A 21,287-nucleotide genomic window follows, 5' to 3' on the forward strand; every position below is an offset into this window, starting at 1 on the left:
GGAGGGGAGGGACACATCACACATGGCTTTGTTACCCACAGTGGGTGCATTAGATTTTTTTTCTCTAAGTTTGATGGACAGTCACTGGAGGGGCATTGAGCCAGGAAGTGACTTGATCTGATTACCACCCTGTGAGGAGAAAGAATTCAAGAAGTGGGGAGAGGAAGCACAGGGTGAGCAGTCAGGCTGGGGCAGGAGAGCTGAGTGGTGGCTGGATCAGGGAGGTTCCGGGGAGGTGGTAAGAAGTGCTGGATTCAGAAGACAGTCTGCAGGAAGAGCTGCAGGATTTGCTGGGGAATCAAATTAAGAACACAAGACATGGCGGTCAAAAATGACCCTAAGTTTCTGCCTTTGGGTAAATGAATGGTGCGGCCATTTACCTGGAGAATGATTAGGTATAAGAGATAAAACCAGGAGTTTAGGCTGGGTGTGGTGGCTCATGCCTGTAGTCCCAGCGCTGTGGGAGGCCGAGGCGGGTGGATTGCCTGAGCTAGGAGGTTCGAGTACAGTATGAGCAGAAGTGAGACAGATTGACTAACATCAAAAACAGCCAGACGTTGTAGCAGGCTCCTGTAATCCCAGCTACTGGGGAGGCAAAGGGAAAAGAGAATCGCCAAAGGAAGAACAGTAAAAAACAAACAAACAACAACAAAAAAAACTTCAAACGAAGAAGAATGGACAAGCAAGCTGAAATTAAAAATTAAAAAAAAAACAACAAAAACCAGGAGTTTATTTTCCGATCTGTTAAATTCTGGATATCTGTTGAATATTCAACTGATAATACAAAGCATGCTGATACACCAGTTTGGAGTACAGCAGGGAATTATGAAAAACAACTGTGAAGTAATCCCTAATTGATTAAAAAAATCACTGTCCTGTCTATTTCCATTTATTCATTCAGCTACTTACTGCGCACCTGCTGTATGTCAGGCACTGTGCTGGGTGCTTGGATGGGGCACAGCATGGATTTGGACAGAAACAGTCACTCCCTTCATGGAGCTTCATTACAATTTAATTAGTTCACTGGTTTCTGAGACACTTCCCTGAGTACTGTGTAAATATGCAGTATCTCAAATGTTATAAATACTGAGATGTCCTCTGACTCAGCCATTTGGAAGAGCTTAGATTTTTCAGAAAGAAAAGAGCTGTATATAGATTTGGACAAATGTCAGATTTATCCAATAAAATATCTGAAGTCTACCTTAAAATGAATCAGAAGAGACTGTCTCAAGCAAATTATGTTTCTGATGAGTCAATTTGGTGTAATGGAAAAGCTTTCAGGACTGGAAGGCTGAAGATTTGGGCCTCAGTCTGTTCTGCCCTGACTAGGTCACATGGATGACCTTGACAGGATCCTTTGCTCATTTGTATTTCTTGTCAATAAAACAAATCTGTTGGATTGGATGTTTTCTAAAGGGTTTTCAAAATAATAATTTTTTTCTTTGTATTACTTCTTTTACGGGACTCTTAACAGTTATTAAAAAATAAAAGCTCAAACCCTCAAGGGGATTCTTCTCTTAAGGGTTCATTTTGCAAAGCAAAAGAAAGCTTTTCTTTTTTTTCCTTTTGGCAAATGGAAATTGCTTTTTTTTTTATGATTGTAGAAATGATACATGGTCAATGCAGAAAATATAAATAAAAGTACAAAAGAGTAAAAAGCCTCTATAATACCACTGAGATAACTATGCCTGCTATCACCATCATTGTACTTAAAAAACATTTGTTGAATGAATGATTATTGTTATTATCTTACAAACATCATTTTTGGTCTTCAGACAAGGGGGGTCGCGGGGGCGAGGGGAAAGATCCTTTCCCCAGAGGTTGTTTTGCCTCTAAGTCAGAAGAGCTCAGTATAGTAGTTACCAGAGACTGAAACTGTCAGGATGATATCTCTTAGATCACACATTTCACAATGACAGTTGATCTCTGATGCCTGTGAAATGGAGGAAACAGTAACATCAAACACACCATTCTTATGGTCACAAATAATACCAAGGGTGGCTCAGTTTGAGCAATATCAAGAAAGCCTGCAGAACAGTCTACAGTGCTCTGCTCAAGCAGGAGTGGCTCCCCGCAGTATCAGGAGGGTAGCTTCTGCCTCCCAAATCCTTCCTCCCGCACTTGAGCCCTCCTCCTCCCTTATGGCACCAGGATAAACCTTCCTAGGGCACCTGAATTCCAGTCAACACATCTTATTGGGAACCTGGCATCCTTGTGGCTGTCAACTTCCTTTTCAGTGAACTAAGATGGTTTTCTGATTGCCAATGAAGATGAATTAGTCAGAACCTGTCTGCAGACCCACACTACATCATTCCCCCCAAAGCATTAGTTGCTAATGTTGAAAGCGGAAACATTCAACCTGTAAATCTGAATTTTCAGAATCTCTTGAACAATTGTTAGATCTGGCACCACTGGGCCCTTATCCCACAGAGCAATCAGCTAGAGCTGAAGGTTGTGTTCTTCAGCTCCCCAACACCATATAGGCTTGTTGTCTTACCTCCTACTCCCCACACTGTTGTCTTTGTTCATTTACCTGATTTGCTACCTCTAATTACGTAGAACATTTAGGGGGCATCTACTAAGCACCAGGCACCACATAAGTCCCAGGAAATGGGTGGATACAACACAGCTTTTACGTCGGAGGAGTTCACAATCTAGCAGGGAACAGCTGCATCAACCAGTAAACTTCAGTGCAGTGTACTAAGTGCAGCACGGAAAGCATGAACACAGAGGGAGCATAGAGACGGCTGACGCACTCTGTCCTGGGAAGCTGGTCAAAGATTTCCCGAAGGTCATGTTTGAGCTGGGTTTTGAAGGATGGATATGAGTTCTCCAGGCAGATGGAGTGGTGGGGTGGTATTAAAAGAATATGTAAAGTCTTCTGTCTGTTAGCTGCCTGTTGCACAGGTGACCCTCTCAAGCTAGCAATTATCTTTCTCCTTATTGGTATCAGTCTGTCTATGAGACTCTGCCAAAGTCATCCCATTCCTTCCTTCTGTCAAAACAACAGATAAATTTCACCTCTACCAGGAAGAGGATGCCTGACTAATCCCCACTCATGTACAGTTGCTTCAACTAAGGCAACACTCCCATTCTGTGATAATTAGTTATCTGACTGTGATTCTGTTACTGGAGCTCGTTGTTTTATTTTGGAACCTCTGACATTTGAAGAATAGACCCACACACTAAGTAATTAATCAATAAGTAGTTACCAAATATCTACATTGTGTAGAGAACTCTCCCTGCCAAATACACCCAAGGGACTGTAACAAACTGGTCAACATACAGAGGCGGTCAACATAGGAACTTCCATTGAGTAGAGGTGGCACACGTGCAGTCTGTGAAAATTAGGTTAACTTACGGAGGTGGTCAACTATGGAGGAGCTACTCTGTATCATTTTTTACCCCAATGACAGCCCAGCTGAGAAAAAAGACAAACATAATTAAGAACAGAGGCTACAATTCAGAAAACATTTGTTAAGTGCCTGGTATTCACAGTTTATTTTTATCCCTCCATACATTCAACATTAAGTGGGCACTACTATGTTCCAAGCACTGCCAACATACAATAATCATACAAGGCAGCAGATGACATGAATAAATAAACCTATTACAATAAGATTCCTGGCCAGGCATGGTGGCTCACACCTTTAATCCTAGCACTCTGGAAGGCTGAGGCTAGTGGATAGCTTGAACTCAGGAGTTGGAGACCAGCCTGAGCAAGAGCAAGGCCCCTTATCTACTAAAAATAGAAAAACTAGCTGGGCTTCGTGGTGGGTGCCTATAGTCCCAGCTACTTGGGAAACTGAGGCAAGAGAATTGTTCAAGTCCAAGAGGTTGAAGTTGCTGTGAGCTATGATGTCACATCACTCTACACAGGGTGACAGAATGAGACTGTCTCAGGCGAAAAAAAAAAAAAAGTTTCTTGCCAAAGCAATGTTCAAACTACAGCAATTGCTTAGAGATTGTCCACTGTTCCCAGGGATACTAAGCCACTATCACAGAGATGAGCTGCTTATCTTGTTTTTTCCCTTTTGTTATTGTATTTTTCAACAAACACAAAAACAGAGATACTAGTCCAACAAATCTCCATGTACACATTGCCTGGCTTCAATAATTAATAATTCATGGCCACTTTTGATTCATTTATATACCTACCTGCTTCCCCAACCCTTTGTTTTGTTTCAAAGCAAATCCTAAACAATTTTTATCACTGCATCAATGAATACTGAGCTGCATTTGAAGGAACCAAAAATGTGTGGATTATCCATTAATGCACTGCTGCCCCTCTTATTCTTCTGCCTTGATGGTTTATTTTATTTTATTTATATTTTTGAGACAGAGTCTCATGTTGCTGTCAGTAGAGTGCCGTGGCATCACAGCAACCTCAAACTCTTGGGCTTAAGTAATTCTCTTGCCTCAGCCTCCAAAGTAGCTGGGACTACAGGTGCCGGCCACAATGACCGGCCATTTTTGTGTTGTTGTTGTTGCAGTTGTCATTGTTGTTTTAGCTGGCCCAGGCTGGGTTCAAACCTGCCAGCCTCAGTATATGTGGCCGGTGCACTACCCACTAAGCTACAGGCACTGCCCTGGCGGCAGTTTCATACTAATTCTAATGGTGACTCCAAAGCTTTGGCTTTGGGGAAACACCCAGAACTTCATTGGAGCCTTTGCTTTGGCTGAAAGAAAAGACTGGGCTGATTCCGTGAAAACTCCATTCTTCTTTGTCTGTTATGCTGACCACATTCTTCTGGCCCTTGGTCCTCATAAAACAGCTAACTGTTTGGAGGTTTATTGAGCACCTAATGTTTGCACAAAATGACAGTTACATTCCATACTCCTATATATCCTCAGCAACCTCCAGAGAAACTTCAGAACATATGGGGTTTGCCCTGCCAGCTGGACTGACCCAGAGTTGCTGCCTGTCACAGCTTTGAAGGTCGCTGGGTTGGGAGCCTGGTTGAATGTAAACATCTGGCCTCTCCGCCACCCACCCCTTTGGCATTTCCTGTCTCTCCCAGAAAGGTACCAAAATCCATGCAGTTAGTTACTCAATCCAGAACATTTATCCTTGACCACCTCTCCCTCATAATGCCGTCGATTCTTTCCAAGCAGTCCAGTATTGTTCACCTCTATCATCACATTTTCATCCAGGACACCATTCTCTTCTCTCAAGTACTGGAATATCTAGGCATCTATCTTAACTTTTGCACCCCCATTCTCATTCTCCACGAAGTAGATTAGTGGTCTTTATAAAATACCCCGCTTAAAGCCCTTCTATGGTTCCTAGCACCTATGGGATCGAGACTAACCTCCTCGCCACAGCCAAAGGAGGACCTGCAAAATTTAAGGCCTCCCACCTATTTCTCCACCTTCATCTGCTACCTCTCTCCCTAGCCCGCAACCAAATATATTTGCAGGATCTGTTCACTCGGGTGTTCTCTTGCTTACAGGTGTGTTAACTCATCCCAGTCCACAACAACATAAAGTTTTCATTTTGCAGAGGGAGAAACTGAGGATGGGCACGCCTTACCCACGGTCATACGACTAGTAAGTGAAAGAGCTTAGGATTCAAATCCGCAGCTCCGGAGTACACGGGCTTAACCACGGAGTCCTAACCTGCCCGTACACTGCTCCACAGCAGCGATCACCACCCCTGACCATTCACACCTCGGCCAAGAACCGCGGCTGCTGCTATCTAGCTGGGACCTGCCAACCGAACGGAAGGAGGCTTCTGATTGGCCGCCTCCAGTGACGAAAGGTGAGAGGGCGGAGATTGAGGGCGCGGGGGCGACGCGGGGAAATGACGCAGCACCGTGACTCCTTAAAGGTGCCGACCCAGCGCGCCGCGGATGGCGCAGGCGCGTTCCGAGGCTCCAGAGTCTGTTCAGATAGCTGAGCCCGGCTGGTCCGGCGCGCGCGCGCGGAGTGTGCGGACTGGGCGCGCGGGACGCTCTCAGCTCGAGGAGTCCGGCCCGGAGGCGTGGGGAGCTTGACCCGCCGGCTGAGGAGTGGGTGCCGCCATGGCCGAGGGCAGCGCCGTGTCAGACCCTCAGCACGCCACGCGCCTGCTGCGAGCGCTCAGCTCTTTCCGCGAGGAATCCCGCTTCTGCGATGCTCACCTGGTCCTCGACGGGGAGGAGATCCCGGTGCAGAAAAACATCCTGGCGGCGGCCAGCCCGTACATTAGGTGAGGAGAGGACCGCGGCGGGGGGGGCCAGGCGTGTCCCCAGAGCCCCTGGTCCCCGACCCCCAGCCGCCGGGGTCTCCCACGTCACCGCTCAGCGCGGAGCCCCTGCCGGGAGACACCCCCACCGGGCCTCCATTGCCGCCGCCCCCCAGGGTAGCCCCTGTGGCCTCCGGGTCGGGCCTCACTGGATTACCACAGCCCCTCGGAGTTGTTTCCCGACCCTGCCGCGAGCCCTCTGCCCTCTCCCCTCCAGGTTCCCCCCGCTGCGGCGATTGCCCGGGCCTCGGAGCCCCGGAGGCCCTTCAGACGCGGTCCTGGGGCGAGCCGGGCCCTGCGCCCGGGAAGGGCCACCCCCTCGCCCAGGCCGAGCCCGCGGATCCCAGCTGAAGTTTGCCGGCTGTTCCAAATGCTCGCGCAGTGGGCTGGGCCGGGCGCCGCGGACGGGGCGGAGAGCGCCCCTCCCAGCGGTGAAGCCAAACAAACCCTGCCCCGCGGAGTGTGGGCGGAGAGAGTGCTGTGTATTAGATTTTCTCCTTGGGATGGGTAGAATCCGACTCTCAAGGCCGAGTGTTTCTCCTTGTCTTACGCGAAATTTCCCCTCGCTCATGGGCACTCTACTTAAAACAAGAGTTGTGCGTTATAGACACGTTAAACTGTAACAGCAAAATTTAAAAGACACGTAATTCTCAGGATTCGGTTACAACCCGAGGACCATGAGAGTCTTGCAACTCAGGACATTTTAAAACTTAAGTAGAACAAAGCTTAACCTGATTTGCCAGTTCAACTAACCAGGTTCATTAAAAGGTGCATACGCCAGTGTATTGGGTCTTGCAAGAGGCTGTTTTAGCTATTTTCTTGCGAAGTAGCTTGCTCTTATAACAAAGGGAAAAAAAATGCTAAAAGCTGGAGAAACTGCCCAGTAAGCTGGTTAAATATAGACTAATGGTAGAAAATGTCACTAGAATTGACAGGTCAAAAAAAGCAGAATCATGCGCACTGTGTGCGTAGTCTTTTGTCCCGGCAGAACTCAGGGCACAGATTACACCATAACCTTTGCATTGGGAGACATCTGTGCTAACTCAGTAGCGGATCCAGTGCTGTTCTAAGTTCTGCCTTCTCCTGGCTCTCTTTTGTAAAAATCTATTAGCCCTCTTAGTGCATTTAAGGGTACCTCCCCACACAGGCGGTGAGGATCTTTGTTAGTATGGAATTTAGGAAGCTAGTGTGACAGCTCACAGCTGGCAGTTCAGAGATTTGAGTAATCAATATCAAATTGGAAGCAGCAGGCCAAAGTCTTCCCTGTTTGGGGAAATGCTCAGGAAAACTACATTAGACACGTTACTGTTATATTTCTTTAAATGACATCTCTTCAGCTTAAAAGAAGTAAATTGCAAATCACTGAACACATGCTCTGCATCCCTGTTCATTATTCTCGTAGCACTCACCACTATAATATAGCCTATAGTTTACTCATATACTATGCTGTTCTTTCCCAGCCGTGATGTAAGCTCCTTGCGGCTGTCATTTGTCTTTTGTCATACCTGTAGCCCTCACACCCAGATGAACACATTGTAGTGGGTTAATAAATGTGTTGAAGAATGACTGCTTTCCTTTCTACCACAGCAAATTGGACATTAGAGGATTGGCTTCATAACGTTTCCGGGTGAGCGTTCAGTTATACCTAGTTGAGAAGAACACTGGACTGAGAGTGTGAAGACCTACTCTCTGCTTCCACATCTTACTCGTATTAATTGTGAGTTATTGGTAGATGACTTACATAGTCTTGGCTTTAGCTCACTAGTCTGACCAATGAAGGATAAAAATCACCTGTGAGGAGATCCGTGAAAGTGTTTTAACACCTCATAAGTATGCGTACAAGTCTATAAAGGCAGTATCTGTGGAATTAAAAAAGAGCTCCTCTGGTCCTATTCTGTCACTTTCTAAATAGGAAAATGGGGACTTGGCATGAGGTTATTAGTACTTACTGGTTGGACGAGGATTAGACCCAAAATGAACAGCACCTCTCATACTCTTTCATTGTACCAAGTTATAGCATTACTTGTATTTAACTGTCCTTTGTATAAACTCTACCCTTGCTTGACATACAGTATGTTTTAATTAAAATATTCATCAAGCATTTTCACACACTTTCACATTTTGATTTTCATTTTCAGCCGTCTTGTGTCATTGGGCAGATTTATTTTATTTTATTTTATTTTTTTTTTTTTTGTAGAGACAGAGTCTCACTTTATGGCCCTCGGTAGAGTGCCATAGCATCACACAGCTCACAGCAACCTCCAACTCCTGGGCTTAAGTGATTCTCTTGCCTCAGACTCCTGGGACTACAGGCGCCTGCCACAACGCCCGGCTATTTTTTGGTTGCAGTTCAGCCGGGGCTGGGTTTGAACCCACTACCCTCAGTATATGGGGCCTGCGCCTTACCGACTGAGCCACAGGCGCTGCCCAGATTTTTTTTATTTTTTACGAATAAACATGAGTCTCTGGATATGTGTTTCTTCACTGATAGATTAATTGCTTTCAAGTTTATTTGGTTCTTGAAGTAGTAGAATGTCTTGGGATTTTTTCAAATTTTCACTTTCAAAGTTGTTTCAGCGTAATTTGACCAGTCTTTATTACTACTTAGAAATGAACAAACTGGTTGGTAATCTTTTATGCCAATAACGTGGGGCTTTTATAATTATCTGTTTTGTTTGAACAATACTTCAGGGAATTATACTGAAACAAAATGGATTCGTATATTCTAGAAGTTGATGTTTCTTATCTCTACCTTTTGAACTATAAGTATTTACATTTGTGATATCAGTAATATATCAATTGGATGTTCAAAAATTTGATAATCTCTTTTTTAAAAAGTTTGATAATCTCTGAAGTTTTATATAAAACTGATACTGTTTCAAGTTTTTTGTTAGTCTTGTTTTGGTAACTCATAAATGGTCTAAAATTATATGTTTTAGAAGGAATGTTATAGTATATTGCTTCCTGTGTGCCCAATCCAACTTTGTCACAGTAGAATTTAAAGCAATTCGTTTGGCATACTTTCTACTTGCTGTGGGAAATTCTTTTAACCTAACTTATTTGTTTAATCTTTTTGATGCTTTATCTTTGGTCTAGCATTTGGTTTTCCTCCTGATAGCCTTAGCAATCATCTCACATTATAAAGACTTTAAGTATAAAAAGGAAAAGCTAGAAAATTCAACTTCAGCATCTAAACCCTCATGATAAGCTGAAAGAAGTCTGACATTTCTGGGTTGTGTAGAGTCAAGTCGTGCAGCCTTAGGGCATAAGTGCTCCAGGGAGGAGGCAGGACCGTAGGATGCTGCAGTGAATGTTCTAATTCTGGAGAGGTTTTTGAAAGGTTTCAAATGATGAAACAAATCAATAAAATTATTGTTAAACTGGTGACTCTAACATAAAGGGCATTGTGAAGTGTTTAGGTTTATTGTGGAACTTCCCTAAGGATTGTTATTTTAAGTAATAGTGATGTGGTAGAAGTAAAATCTAGCTCTAGTTAATACTGTTTGTCTAGATGGTAAGTTATACCCTTTTAACTTCTGTCTCTTCTTACAGTTTGTATTTTCTTCTGTAAGTCCCTTTTGATGTTCTTAAATTAATTTTTTATATATAATTAAGAGATTCAAGTGAAGTGCTTTTCCACATAGAGACTGGTTCCTTAGGATTTAGATTTGGATAATATAGACTAAGCATCTAGTTTACAAAACCACCATACCCATTGTTCAAAATATTAATCAGTTCTCGTGATAGCAAAGTGAGACTTAAAACCTATTTATAATTCATAAAGAAAACCCAATTAGGATAGATGAGGAGTCATTTGGCTTATGAGTGCCATATAGTAAGTTCTTTAGGGAGCTGTATCATCCTTCTGAAGGATACAAGACTATCATTTTGTGTACTAACACTATCATATAAATAAATAGTTTGTAAGTTAGAATTCTAGGTTAAGGGCGGAGATGCGGGGGTGTGGGTGAGACCAGTGGCAGGCTGTGGTTGCAACCTGGAATTTGAATGCTTCCCATGTGTTCTGTGCTTCCTAAGCCCCAATGAGTCTGGAAAAAAATAAAGGGAAATCAGAGACTCAGGTAAAGGTGGCAGCTCTAGCTCCTTAGAGGGTAAATGTCATATGTCCACTTAATGCCCTGATGCTCTTCCAGAGGTGTTGACCCTGGTGCTCAGAAGAGCAGAGTTAAGTCATCTTCCTAAGTATTTATTGCCAAAGAACTTAGCCATAGAATGATGGTCTAATGTTTGCTGCTTCTCTTTCTCCAGAAGACTATATGGTAGATGCCCTAACTTGTCACAGAATTATAGGAATAATATGAATTCAAAATATATAGTACTTTGCCATTTGCTCTTGTAATGAAGAAATTTGTTTTTTTCTGTGTTCAAAGGTAATAGAGAAATGGAATACTTAGGGAAAAGAAGATCTTGGCAAAATATTTTATTACTTTGTTAGTCTTCAAACAATAAAGCTTTGAGAGGCAGTACATATCATAAATGGAAGATGGGAGGACTGGTTTTTAAAAATTGACTGTTGGTGGGTGGTACCTGTGGCTCAGTGAGTAGGGTACTGGCCCCATATACTGAGGGTGGCAGGTTTGAACCCGGCCTCGGCCAAACTGCAACAAAATAATGGCCAGGCGTTATGGCGGGCGCCTGTAGTCCCAGCTACTCAGGAGGCTGAGGCAAGAGAATCGCTTAAGCCCAAGAACTAGAGGTTGCTGTGAGCTGTGACCCCACAGCACTCTACCGAGGGCAACAAAGTGAGACTCTGTCGCTAAAAAAAAAAAATTGACTGTTGGCAGGGCACTGGGGCTCATGTTTATAATTGCAGTATTTGGGAGGCCAAGGCGGAAGGATTGTTTGAGCCACGATCACACCTCTGCACTCCAGCCTGGGTGACAGGGTGAGAACTTATCTCTTTTTTTTTTTTTTTGTAGAGACAGAGTCTCACTTTATCACCCTCAGTAGAGTGCTGTGGCGTCACACAGCTCACAGCAACCTCCAACTCCTGGGTTTAGGCGATTCTCTTGCCTCAGCCTCCCAAGCAGCTGGCACAACACCCGGCTATTTTTTTTGTTGCAGTTTGGCCGGGGCTGGGCTTGAACCCACCACCCTCGGTATATGGGGCCGGCGCCCTGCCCACTGAGCCACAGGCGCCACCCGAGAACTTATCTCTTTAAAAAAAAAAAAATTGACAGTTGAATTTTGGGTATACAGGATAATAAAATGCCTTTTGGTTTGCTTTTTGGAGTTAATGTACTAACATGCGTAGAAACTTAAATATAGTAAAACCTGTACAAGTTGAGTGCCGAAGGGACTATAGCAAACTAGTCAACATACAGAGGTGGTCAGCTTAAGGAACCAGGCCTAGTATAGTGATGTATACATGTGATGCATGTCTGGTCTGTGAAAATGAGATCAGCTTAAGGAGGTGGTCAGTGTGGGGAGGGGGTCAGCTGTGGAAGTTCTGCTGTATCTGTTTTTACTTAACTGCATGTTATTTCTGTGTCTTTTCCAGAAAATTTTAGAGACCATTTGATGGTTGTGATTTTGTGTTAACATGGTGACATGAGTAGATATATTTTGAAACACAAAATATATCTATGGTTATGTTAACATTCATCAGTAACGTCAGTAACTGATTGCCTTGCCCCTGAGTAATTGCAGTTGGTATTATTGAGGTCAGAACATTTGCGTTTTTGTCACTTAAATTGTTTATATTGATCCATCTCTGATGTGGGGACTTTCTGTTGAAACCTCATGTTTAGGATGTGAGCTAGAATGAGTCTCTTCTTTTTTTTCTTTGCAGTTCTTGGCTGGGGCTGGGTTTGAACCCAGCACCTCCAGCATATGGGTCTGGCGCCTTACTCCTTTGAACCACAAGGCTGCCCCGAATGAGTCTCTTCTAACTCACAGAGAACATTCACTAGAAATGAAGCCAGAATCTTGGACAGTCGGCTGTTGAGAGCACTGAGAACCTTTGGGAAAAAGGGTACTGCTGGGTGGTGCCTGTGGCTCAAGGAGTAGGGTGCCAGCCCCATATACCGGAGGTGGCGGGTTCAAACCCGGCTCCAGCCAAAACTGCAAAAAAATAAAAAAAATTCAAAAAAAAAAAAAAAAAAAGGAAAGGGCACTGCCGATTGTGTTTACCAGCTTCTCCCCAGGCTGCAGCCGCCATCTATTAGGTCATTAAATCTGAAATGTCCAATTTCAAATCAAAAGTGTGTATCTCAAAAAAGCTGCAGTGCAGTTAATCAAAGTATGTGCCTAAACTATTGACACTGTTTTGCCCTCTATTTTCTTTTTGTTTGTTTGTTTGTTTGTTTTGAGACAGTCTCACTCTGTTGCTCAGGCTAGAGTACCATGCCGTCAGCCTAGCTCACAGCAACCTCAAACTCCTGGGCTCAAGTGATCCTCCTGCCTCAGCCTCCTGAGTAGTTGAGACTACAGGTGCCTGCCACAATGCCCGGCTAATTTTTTTTTTTTTTTTTAGTAGAGACTGATTCACTTGCTCAGGCTTATCTTGAATTCCTGAGCTCAAGTCATCTTCCCGCGTGGCCTCCCTGAGTGCTAGGATTACAATCCTGAGCCATTGCACTCAGCCTGATTTTGCCATCTTAATGGTAACTTGTGTATGCTAGCAGCAAAGAAGCCTGCAGAGTCGGTGGCGGTGATGAAATCACAAAAGGCTCATTGAGAATGAGCATCACAGCTCATTGAGAATTGAATGTTTTTCCTTGCAAGAAGTGGTCCAAAGCCTGGAAGAAGTGATAGGTAGTAGATGTGTGGTCTGATGAATGTGTGGATGACAGAGAGTTTCCCAGTCTAGCTTCTGTAATTTGAGCACCATTGTTTGTATGACAGCATTGTCTTGCAAGAGGATTGGCCTGTCTCTATTGACCAGTCTTGGCTGTTTACTGACAAGCATCCTCATCATTTTGTTCAGTTGACTGCAGTAGGCATCCGCTGTAATCAACTGACCAGGTTTCATGAAGCTACAGTGGCTAATACCAGTGCTGGACCAACAAACAGACACTTCACCTCTTTCTGATGAATATTCGGTTTGGGACTGTGTTTCAGCCCTTCTTTATCCAACCGTTATGCCAAACACTTGATGATTGTCAAAAAGAATCCATTTTTCATGACACACAACAATACACTGTACAAGTGATTTGTCTTTATGTCACACCAGCAATGAAAGGCCAGCTTGGAGATGATTTCCTCTCTGAAGTTTGTTTCATTCGTGCAGTACCGGTTACCTAGCTTCTTCACCTTGCCTGCCTGCTGCCTGCCCTGTAATCTGTGTGCAGTGGTCTCCCATAAACAGTATTAGAACCAAGACTGAATATGTGGAAACCTAAGTCAGTTATTTTTCTACTTCTGTGGGGCAAGAGAAGGAAATAAAAATACAGCTAAAGATTTTAGAATTATTTTGATGTTTACCTACTTTTTCAGGACTGTATATCTTTGTGTTGTAGATAGTATCAGAATCTCAGAAATGAGATTTGCTGTATTTGTTGTAGTAGACACTTAACTGAAAGTCATCTAACAGTTAATTTAATTGGCTTATTTGACCACTTGCTGCTATATTAGTTACCACAGTTAATCACATCAACAGAAACAACTTTAAATAGAGAATATCAATTCTTGGCTAAAGTTCTCTAATATACTCAACAGTCATTCACTGGCCTTTCCTTGAGCCTTCATGCGTGGTGCTGCTGTGGGCTAGGCAGGTGGGGTGTTCCGTCCACAGAGGCTAGCGGGGGAGGCGGGCAGTCTGATTGCAGAGCGATTCCAGCTTGCCAAAGGAAATACACAGGACACCCGCTCCTGCTGCTGCTGGGGAGGGGCATCTCCCTGAGTGGTGCCACTGGACCTGAGTCTGAAGGGGGGGGCAGCCTTGGCACCGGGGAGCAAGAGGAGACACGGGCAAAGGTCAGCCTCTCTGGAAAGTGGACAGCAGCAGGTCTGAAGATAGTGAGGGAAGGGTGCGATTCCCTCCAGCCCAATCAGAGGTGGGTGAGCCTTGCTGGTCCTCACATTGCTTCCAAATACAAACTTCCACTGTAACATTTCCCAGGAGCTCAGTGTGTATTTGCTGGGGAGGGGTTGGGTGTAGGAAAAGGACAGCAAAGCACTTTTGCATCATAGTTTAGTCTGCGTTAGAGAGATTAGGTTTTATCTTAAGCAATTAATGGGGTTAAGGTGACTATACAGTATAATCTTGTTTGTTTTGTTAGGTTACTCTGTTGAGTATTGGATCTGTACTGTCAACCAAAGTGAAGAATGGGAGCAGCGGCCATTTAGGAAGGTACTGGCATTTTTTGGACAGGAAATACCCTGGCTCAGGGTTTGGCAGCAAAGGTGGAGCGAAGCAGCTGGCATGGGACATTTGGTACTAGGATGGGTTGACGAGGAAAAGGAGAGACCTAGAATGGCTCCTAAGTTCGTTGTCATCAACTTCCTCACTGTGCTGGGCATGGTGGTTTGTGCCTGAAATCCCCGCTGCTCCGGAGGCTGTAGTGAGCAAACTGTGATGGTGACACTGTACTCCAGCCTGGGTGACAGTGAGGCCATGTCTAAAGAAAAGTAAGACTTCCTCATTGTCAACAGTAGATAAGTGTCTTTATCACTTACTCTGGATGTTAAAGGAGGGACAGTTTAGAAAGATTTTGTAAAGAACATAATCTATTCTCAAATTGTACAGCTTAGTTGTGAAAAATTACAGAACAAACCTGTCTTAATTGTATAGATACTTCCCATCGTGGGAGTGTGAGGGAAGAGCTACTTGGGTTGTCAGGTATGGTGGAAACATGACCTTGGGGAGGATGAAGAGAAAACGTGGGTAAAAGGGGGAAGGAGGGTCATTCAGGGGGACCCAAGGTGTAAATGCAGGAGTGTCACCCAGGCTGTGAATAGACTGACCTGGTTGGACTAGAAGCTCTGTATAGGAATGGTGGGAAGTATGCAGGGACTGGAAAGTAAGGAGTATTCTAGAGTGCAAGTTTAATTAGTTGAGATTTTTACTCAGTCATAGTTGGTAATGATTAACTAGTAGTATGGTGGAACTTTACTTCCGGGAGGTGTTTATAATAGTTGCTCAGTGTCCACGGGACTGAAAAGGAAGGAGATGGAGCGGCTAGACTGCTCGAGATTAGCATGCGTGACAATGTCCCAGGCCCCCGCAGTAGATTAGAGGAGAAAGCAACTGGATGCTAACTGAATGTGGGAACTGAGGACAGAACACCCAAGAGGTAATAGATTTTGAGCCTGGCTGCATAAGGAACCTGAAGTGGGTAACAGTCTGTCTTAGATTTGTTGGAATTTGAAGTAACAGGCTGGGTGTGATGGCTCATGCCTGTGATTCTAGCATTTTGAGAGGCCATGACACGATCACTTGAGGCCAGCCTGAGCAACATAGCAAGACCCCATCTAAAGAATTACGAGAATTATCTGGGCATGAGGGCATGTGACTGTAGTCACAGCCACTTGGGAGGCTGAGGGAGGAGCTCAGGCATTTGAGGTTGCAGTGAGCTATCCTGATGCCACTCTGCTCTATCCAGGGCAGTAGAGTGAGACTCTGTATCAAAAAAAAGAAAGAAAGAAAAGAGAAAAAGCGACATGGGAGGGACACTGCTGTGTGAGCACCTCCCTCACACTGTGGCACTGGGCAGCTCGGCGAGCGCTTCACGGGCCTGCGACTCTTCCTCTTCTTGCATGTCTCTTGCCTCTGCTTTGTCGACCTCCTACTCTTGTCTGGTAGGTGAATTCGTAATCATCCTTCAAGACCCTTCCTCTGTAACATTTTTCCAACTCTGCCAAATAATCACTGCCTCCAGCAGGCTCTGTTTGTGTATGGTGTGCACCTTCAGCATCGTGTGGCTTAGTGGGGAGAAGCAACAGACAGACGGACTGGGCGCTTTTAGAACCCATCCTCTTTAATCTTCAGGGCCAGGGGCACTGAATCTGGAAGTGAAACTTTGATTAGTAAGAGGATTGAGTTGACCAATTGTAATAGTCGTGCATTGTTGAACTCTGATGCCTTCTGAGAGATGCATCGTTAGGCAATTTCGCTGTGCAAACATGAGACTGCACTTACACAAACCTGGATGATGTAGCCTGCTACACACCTGGGCCACAAACTATACAGCATGAATACCATAGGCAGTTGTGACATGGTGGAATTTCTGTTTCTAAACATAGAGAAGTAAAAATGCAGTGTAATCTTCTGGTACCACCCTTCTATACGGGGTCTGCTGTTGACCAAAACTTTTGTTATGTGGCCTGGGACTGCACTGACGAGGAAATAAAAGATCAGAGTTCAGGATGCTGTATTTACTGCTTCCAAATAAGGGTAAGCTTTTTGCTATAACATTTTACTGTATAGCTGAGCATGTATTGGGGCTTAGGGGAGAAGGACGGAATACACCATCATGCAACAGAGTTCAACCTGCAGGAGTCTTAATTCTGCCTGTTTTAGATGGCTCTGTCAGCTCCAACAAATTCAATCTCTGGTGCCAAGAAACCTGGGAGAAGAAGAGACCAAATTCTTCATTCAGAAATAGTAGCTCCAATGAGAAGGCTTTTGTTCCAACATGACTAAAGAATTAATTGAGAAGCATTCATTCCCTTGACAACATCTTGGAAGGCATTTTCAGTTTCAAGTTGTTTAGAGAAGTTTATAGTAGTGGATTATAAATTAAGGAGCTACCAGAAGTAAAAAGATAGTTTTCAGATTGAGTTTAAAGATGATAAAGGAAAGGTCATCCTGAAGTCTGCTTTTATTTATTAAAGGGAACTGAAAAGAGAGGTGTGTTTGAGGCTTTAGTTTTTGTTTTTCCTACTCCTGCTTTCTCCTTTTAAAAAAGAAAAAAAGAGACGGTTTCTTAACATTCATTTAATGCTTTGGTTTGAACTACTACGAAAGATGACTACAAAGACAGGAATAAATTTGTGTAAATTCCAACTTTCCCTTTAAATGTTTTCAGGCCTACTTTCTTTAAAAAGGCATAAAATAGGGCGGCACCTGTGGCTCAGTGAGTAGGGCGCCGGCCCCATATGCCGAGGGTGGCGGGTTCAAACCCAGCCCCGGCCAAATGGCAACAAAAAAATAGCCGGGCGTTGTGGCGGGCGCCTGTAGTCCCAGCTGCTCCAGAGGCTGAGGCAAGAGAATTGCGTAAGCCCAGGAGTTAGAGGTTGCTGTGAGCCCTGTGACGCCACGGCACTCTACCCGAGGGCGGTACAGTGAGACTCTGTCTCTACAAAAAAAGAAAAAGAAAAAGGCATAAAATAAAAAAAAAAGAAAAGAAAAGGCATAAAATCTTTCTTTTAACTCTTTATATGGGAAAAGAGAAAACAAGTACGACCTGCTTCTGAAGTAAGGAGCTCCTGTAATATTTTGTGCCATTTGTATACTGCAACAAAAAACCCTGGATAATCGAGTTCTTAATTAGAGAGGGAAGTCATGGAAGAGTGCTCCCCTAAACCAAAGGGGCTTACTCATGAGATGATTACTAGCATGGGGTCTTATAGCTATATATAAAGGGAGCCTATTTTAAATAGCATCTGAAAAATAATGCCTAAGTAGAAAATCTGGAACAGTTTGGCAGGTTGTGGCATGAATATCTGTCTTTTATGTACATTTCCAAAAGGCTGGGGTGTGACTAGAACAAGGAATCAGGCTTGGTTCACTCAAGAAGAATTCTTTTGCTTCATAAAAGTGGCTGCATCATGATTCTGTCTTTGAAATGCATCTTAAAGTTTAAACGTGCATTTTCAAACCTAGTCTTTTAAGAGATGAATTTTATTGACTGCTTTACTTTCAGAATTAGAACTAGATTTAAATTTTAAAAACCTATTTAAAAAACCTGGGCGTGGTGGCCTGTGCCTGCTATCCCACCTACTTGGAAGCCTCAAGTAGGAGAGTTGGGTTCAGGAGTTTCAGACCAGCCTGGAAAACATGGCAAGACTTTGACTTAAAAGGGGAAACAAAGCTGTTTCACACACAAAAATATGAGAGCTTAATAACTTAGACCACCCTAAATTAATTTCTGGTTCTGAGCAGTATGTTTAATGTGCAGTTATAGTCATAACCCATGTCTACTTTTTGTTTTTGCAGTTTTTGGCTGGGGCCGGGTTTGAACCGCCACCTCTGGTATATGGGGCCTGCACCCTACTCCTTTGAGCTACAGGCGCCACCCACTACGTATTATTTATGGTTCATCTTTTCCTTGGGGTCATTTCACATCTCTTTTCTTACATCTCAATGTAATACCCACAGTTATTTTTAAGAGTTATTTGTTACTACGTCATATTGCTCTTCATACAATTTGCTTCATCATTCTCCTGTTTGACATTTTCATTTGTAGTTTTTTTTTTCTTCTGAATTGTGACACTGTAAACAAATCAGAAAGTAAGTTCTTTGTATTTCTTGTAGGTGCAGGTAAACGCACTTTGGAGACAAAATCCCAAGTCATAAGATAGAACTATATTTATTATTATTATGTGAGACCAGGTTACTGCTCAGGAAGGCTCTTATCATATAAAGACCCTGACAATGCCAATCTAATTTTTTTTTTCTTAGATCTATCACCATTACTTTGTTCCTTTTGGAAATGATTTCTCAAAGTTGTTATTTTCATATCTATTAGACTGGATTTTTAAAATATTGCATATTTACTATTCTAAAAATATCCAAAAGGGGATTGGCAAACCTTTTCTGTGAAAGGTCAGAAATATTTTAGGCTTTCCAGGCCTTCTGTGGTCTCTGTCACATGTTTTTCTTCTTTTCTTTTTTTTTTCTAACCTTTTAAAAATATAAAAATCATTTCTAAAACAGGTAGCAAGTTATGATTTGTCTCTGATCTATGGTATTAAATGTTTTTAAATTTGGTCACCTAAACTTTTAACTCTGAAGATCACTTGTAATGTTAACTAGATGCAATGTAATGATTGTTTACACGCCAGTCTTGCACAGAGCAGAGGTTGGCAATCAAGGCTTATTTTTCCTAGCTCTCTTACCTCTTGTTCTCCCACCCGTATCTCCTGTTCCTTCTGGGTGCTGTTCTGTTGCATCCTCTTCCTTCTCTTCTGTTTCCCCCTGCCTTCTCTCCTGACTCCTTTTTCCCTAGCATAAAAGTCTTTCTTTTCTAGTGCCTGGCACATAGGAGATGTACACGTGTTGAATGAACGGGTCTTCTAGAAGCAAGCAAACAGAGCAGCTATTCAGGGCAACTTCTGTCATCTGCGTACCTGGGTCCCAGCCCTCAAACTTGGAAATAAACTGTATTTAAAAAAAAAAACAACAGGCTCTGCATCCTCTTCTAAGGGGTGAGTGATTTCTTTCCTTGGTTTTGCAACCAAGATTCTTCAAAAAAGTCTGTTCATCTCATGCACACTCATCTCCTGCTTTGAGCTCACTCTGCAGTTAGGTTTACCACTCCATTAAAACTGTTCTTTAAGAAAGTGTGAAATGTAATTGGCAAATCAAGTGAAAACTTTAAAGTCTTTATCTTACTTGACCTGTCTGCTACGTTTATTGCTGCTGATCATTTTCTTGGAGCCTGGTCTTTCCAGGCTTCTGTTCACCTTTCCTCCCATTTCCCATCTGGTCTACTTTTCTGGCTCTCCTTCTGTCTGTCCTAGTCCTTGATGAGGCGCAAGATTTTGTCCTGACCTTGCACACTCTGCCGTGGTCATCTCTGTTCCAGATCTGCCGCTGCCTCTGCCTCAGCCTCTCCTCTGAGCCCCAAGCCTGTTAATCCCACAGCCCTGGAGGTTTCGTTTATTGCCTGTACTGGTTAATGTACTACCAGACTCCCCATGAGACACCTGGGAGTCAGCAGAGATCTTCCCTCACTGGTCAACATCTAATTGATGCCCAGCTCTCCCATTTCCACCTCTCAGACCTCTGGAGTCTGTCTTCTCTCCATCATTGCCACTGCCCTGCTCAAGTGCCAGCTTATATCAGTTCTGAATTATGGCAGAACTGGGCTGTCTGCCTCAGTGCTCGGTCCCCATTAGTCTTCCACATGCTGCCGCCAGAGTGATGTTTCTAGAATGTAATTGGATAATGTTTAAAACTCTAATGTCTTCAGAGACTTAGTTGATTCAGTGCCAGGGCAGGAAAAATACAATATGAGCCTGGAGCATCTTATACCAGAAAGTACAGAGGGACTCAAAGGAGGATAAAGGCTTTTGAAAGGACATAAGAGCCAACCTGGGCCAGGCGCAGTGGCTCATGCCTGTAATCCTAGCACTCTGGGAGGCTGAGGCAGGTGGATTGCCCTGAGCTCACAGGTTCAAGACCAGCCTGAGTAAGAACAAAGACCCCTCTCTAAAAATAGCTGGGCTTTGTTGGGCGCCTGTAGTCCAGATACTTAAAGGGAGGCTGAGGCAAGAGAATGGCTTGAGCCCAAGAGTTGGAGGTTGCTGTCAGCTGTGACGCCATATCACTCTACCAAGGGTGACAAAGCAAGATTCTATCTCAAAAAAAAAAAAAAAAAAGAGCCAAGCTGAAATGATTCTGAGTGGCCAAAGCTACACAGTTTGAACAAGAAAAAAAGTGATGATCACATTGGATTATAATCCACAGAATAAAAGAAACATCTGTGTGTGTGTGAATGAATGGATGGATAGATGAGTAAACTAATGAGAGGAGACGGGTGTTTCTGTCAAGAGAATTTCAACTAATATACGTAGAGGAATAGAACAGAGAAGGGAACATCACCACTGAACACGACTATCTGTAGGCAGGATTCGCTGATGGATACTAAAAGTAGAGGACGAGACTTTGGGGAGAAAAAAGGTGCGTATTTTCCCATTTAAATTAGCATACACTGTCGCTCAAGGGCCATAGTTTACATTATGGTTCACTCTTGGCGTTAACACATTTGATGTGTTTGCACAAGTGTATGATGGCTTGTATCCACCATGATGGCATTCACACAGAGTGGTTTCACTGCCCTAAAAATCCATCTTTGATGTACTTTTAGGAGCTGTGAAGATTAAAAAGTGGGCAAACAGAGTGGCTAGCATGAGTGCCTCTTCATATAGCTCA

The 21,287-nt window shown here is 43.6% G+C and overlaps 1 protein-coding gene across 7 annotated transcripts in view; it reads left to right on the top strand.

Annotated features, from left to right (window-relative positions):
* Positions 1 to 3,475: 3,475 nt before the first annotated feature.
* Positions 3,476 to 21,287, top strand: part of GAN (gigaxonin) — a 60,584-nt gene continuing 42,772 nt past the window's right edge. For 3 of the 7 annotated variants that reach the window (XM_053609244.1, XM_053609294.1, XM_053609283.1), the window contains exon 1: positions 3,476 to 6,190. In XM_053609244.1, the coding sequence (XP_053465219.1) occupies positions 6,024 to 6,190 (167 nt within the window). In that variant the 5' untranslated portion in view covers positions 3,476 to 6,023. Of the gene's footprint in view, positions 6,191 to 7,813; positions 7,944 to 14,203; positions 14,245 to 14,563; positions 14,819 to 14,872; positions 15,484 to 21,287 lie in introns of those variants that run through there. The other 4 variants (XM_053609266.1, XM_053609276.1, XM_053609252.1 and 1 more) reach the window with 4 other exon arrangements.

This window comes from Nycticebus coucang, chromosome 2 (genome assembly GCF_027406575.1).
Source record: "Nycticebus coucang isolate mNycCou1 chromosome 2, mNycCou1.pri, whole genome shotgun sequence".
NCBI classification, from domain to species: domain Eukaryota; kingdom Metazoa; phylum Chordata; class Mammalia; order Primates; family Lorisidae; genus Nycticebus; species Nycticebus coucang.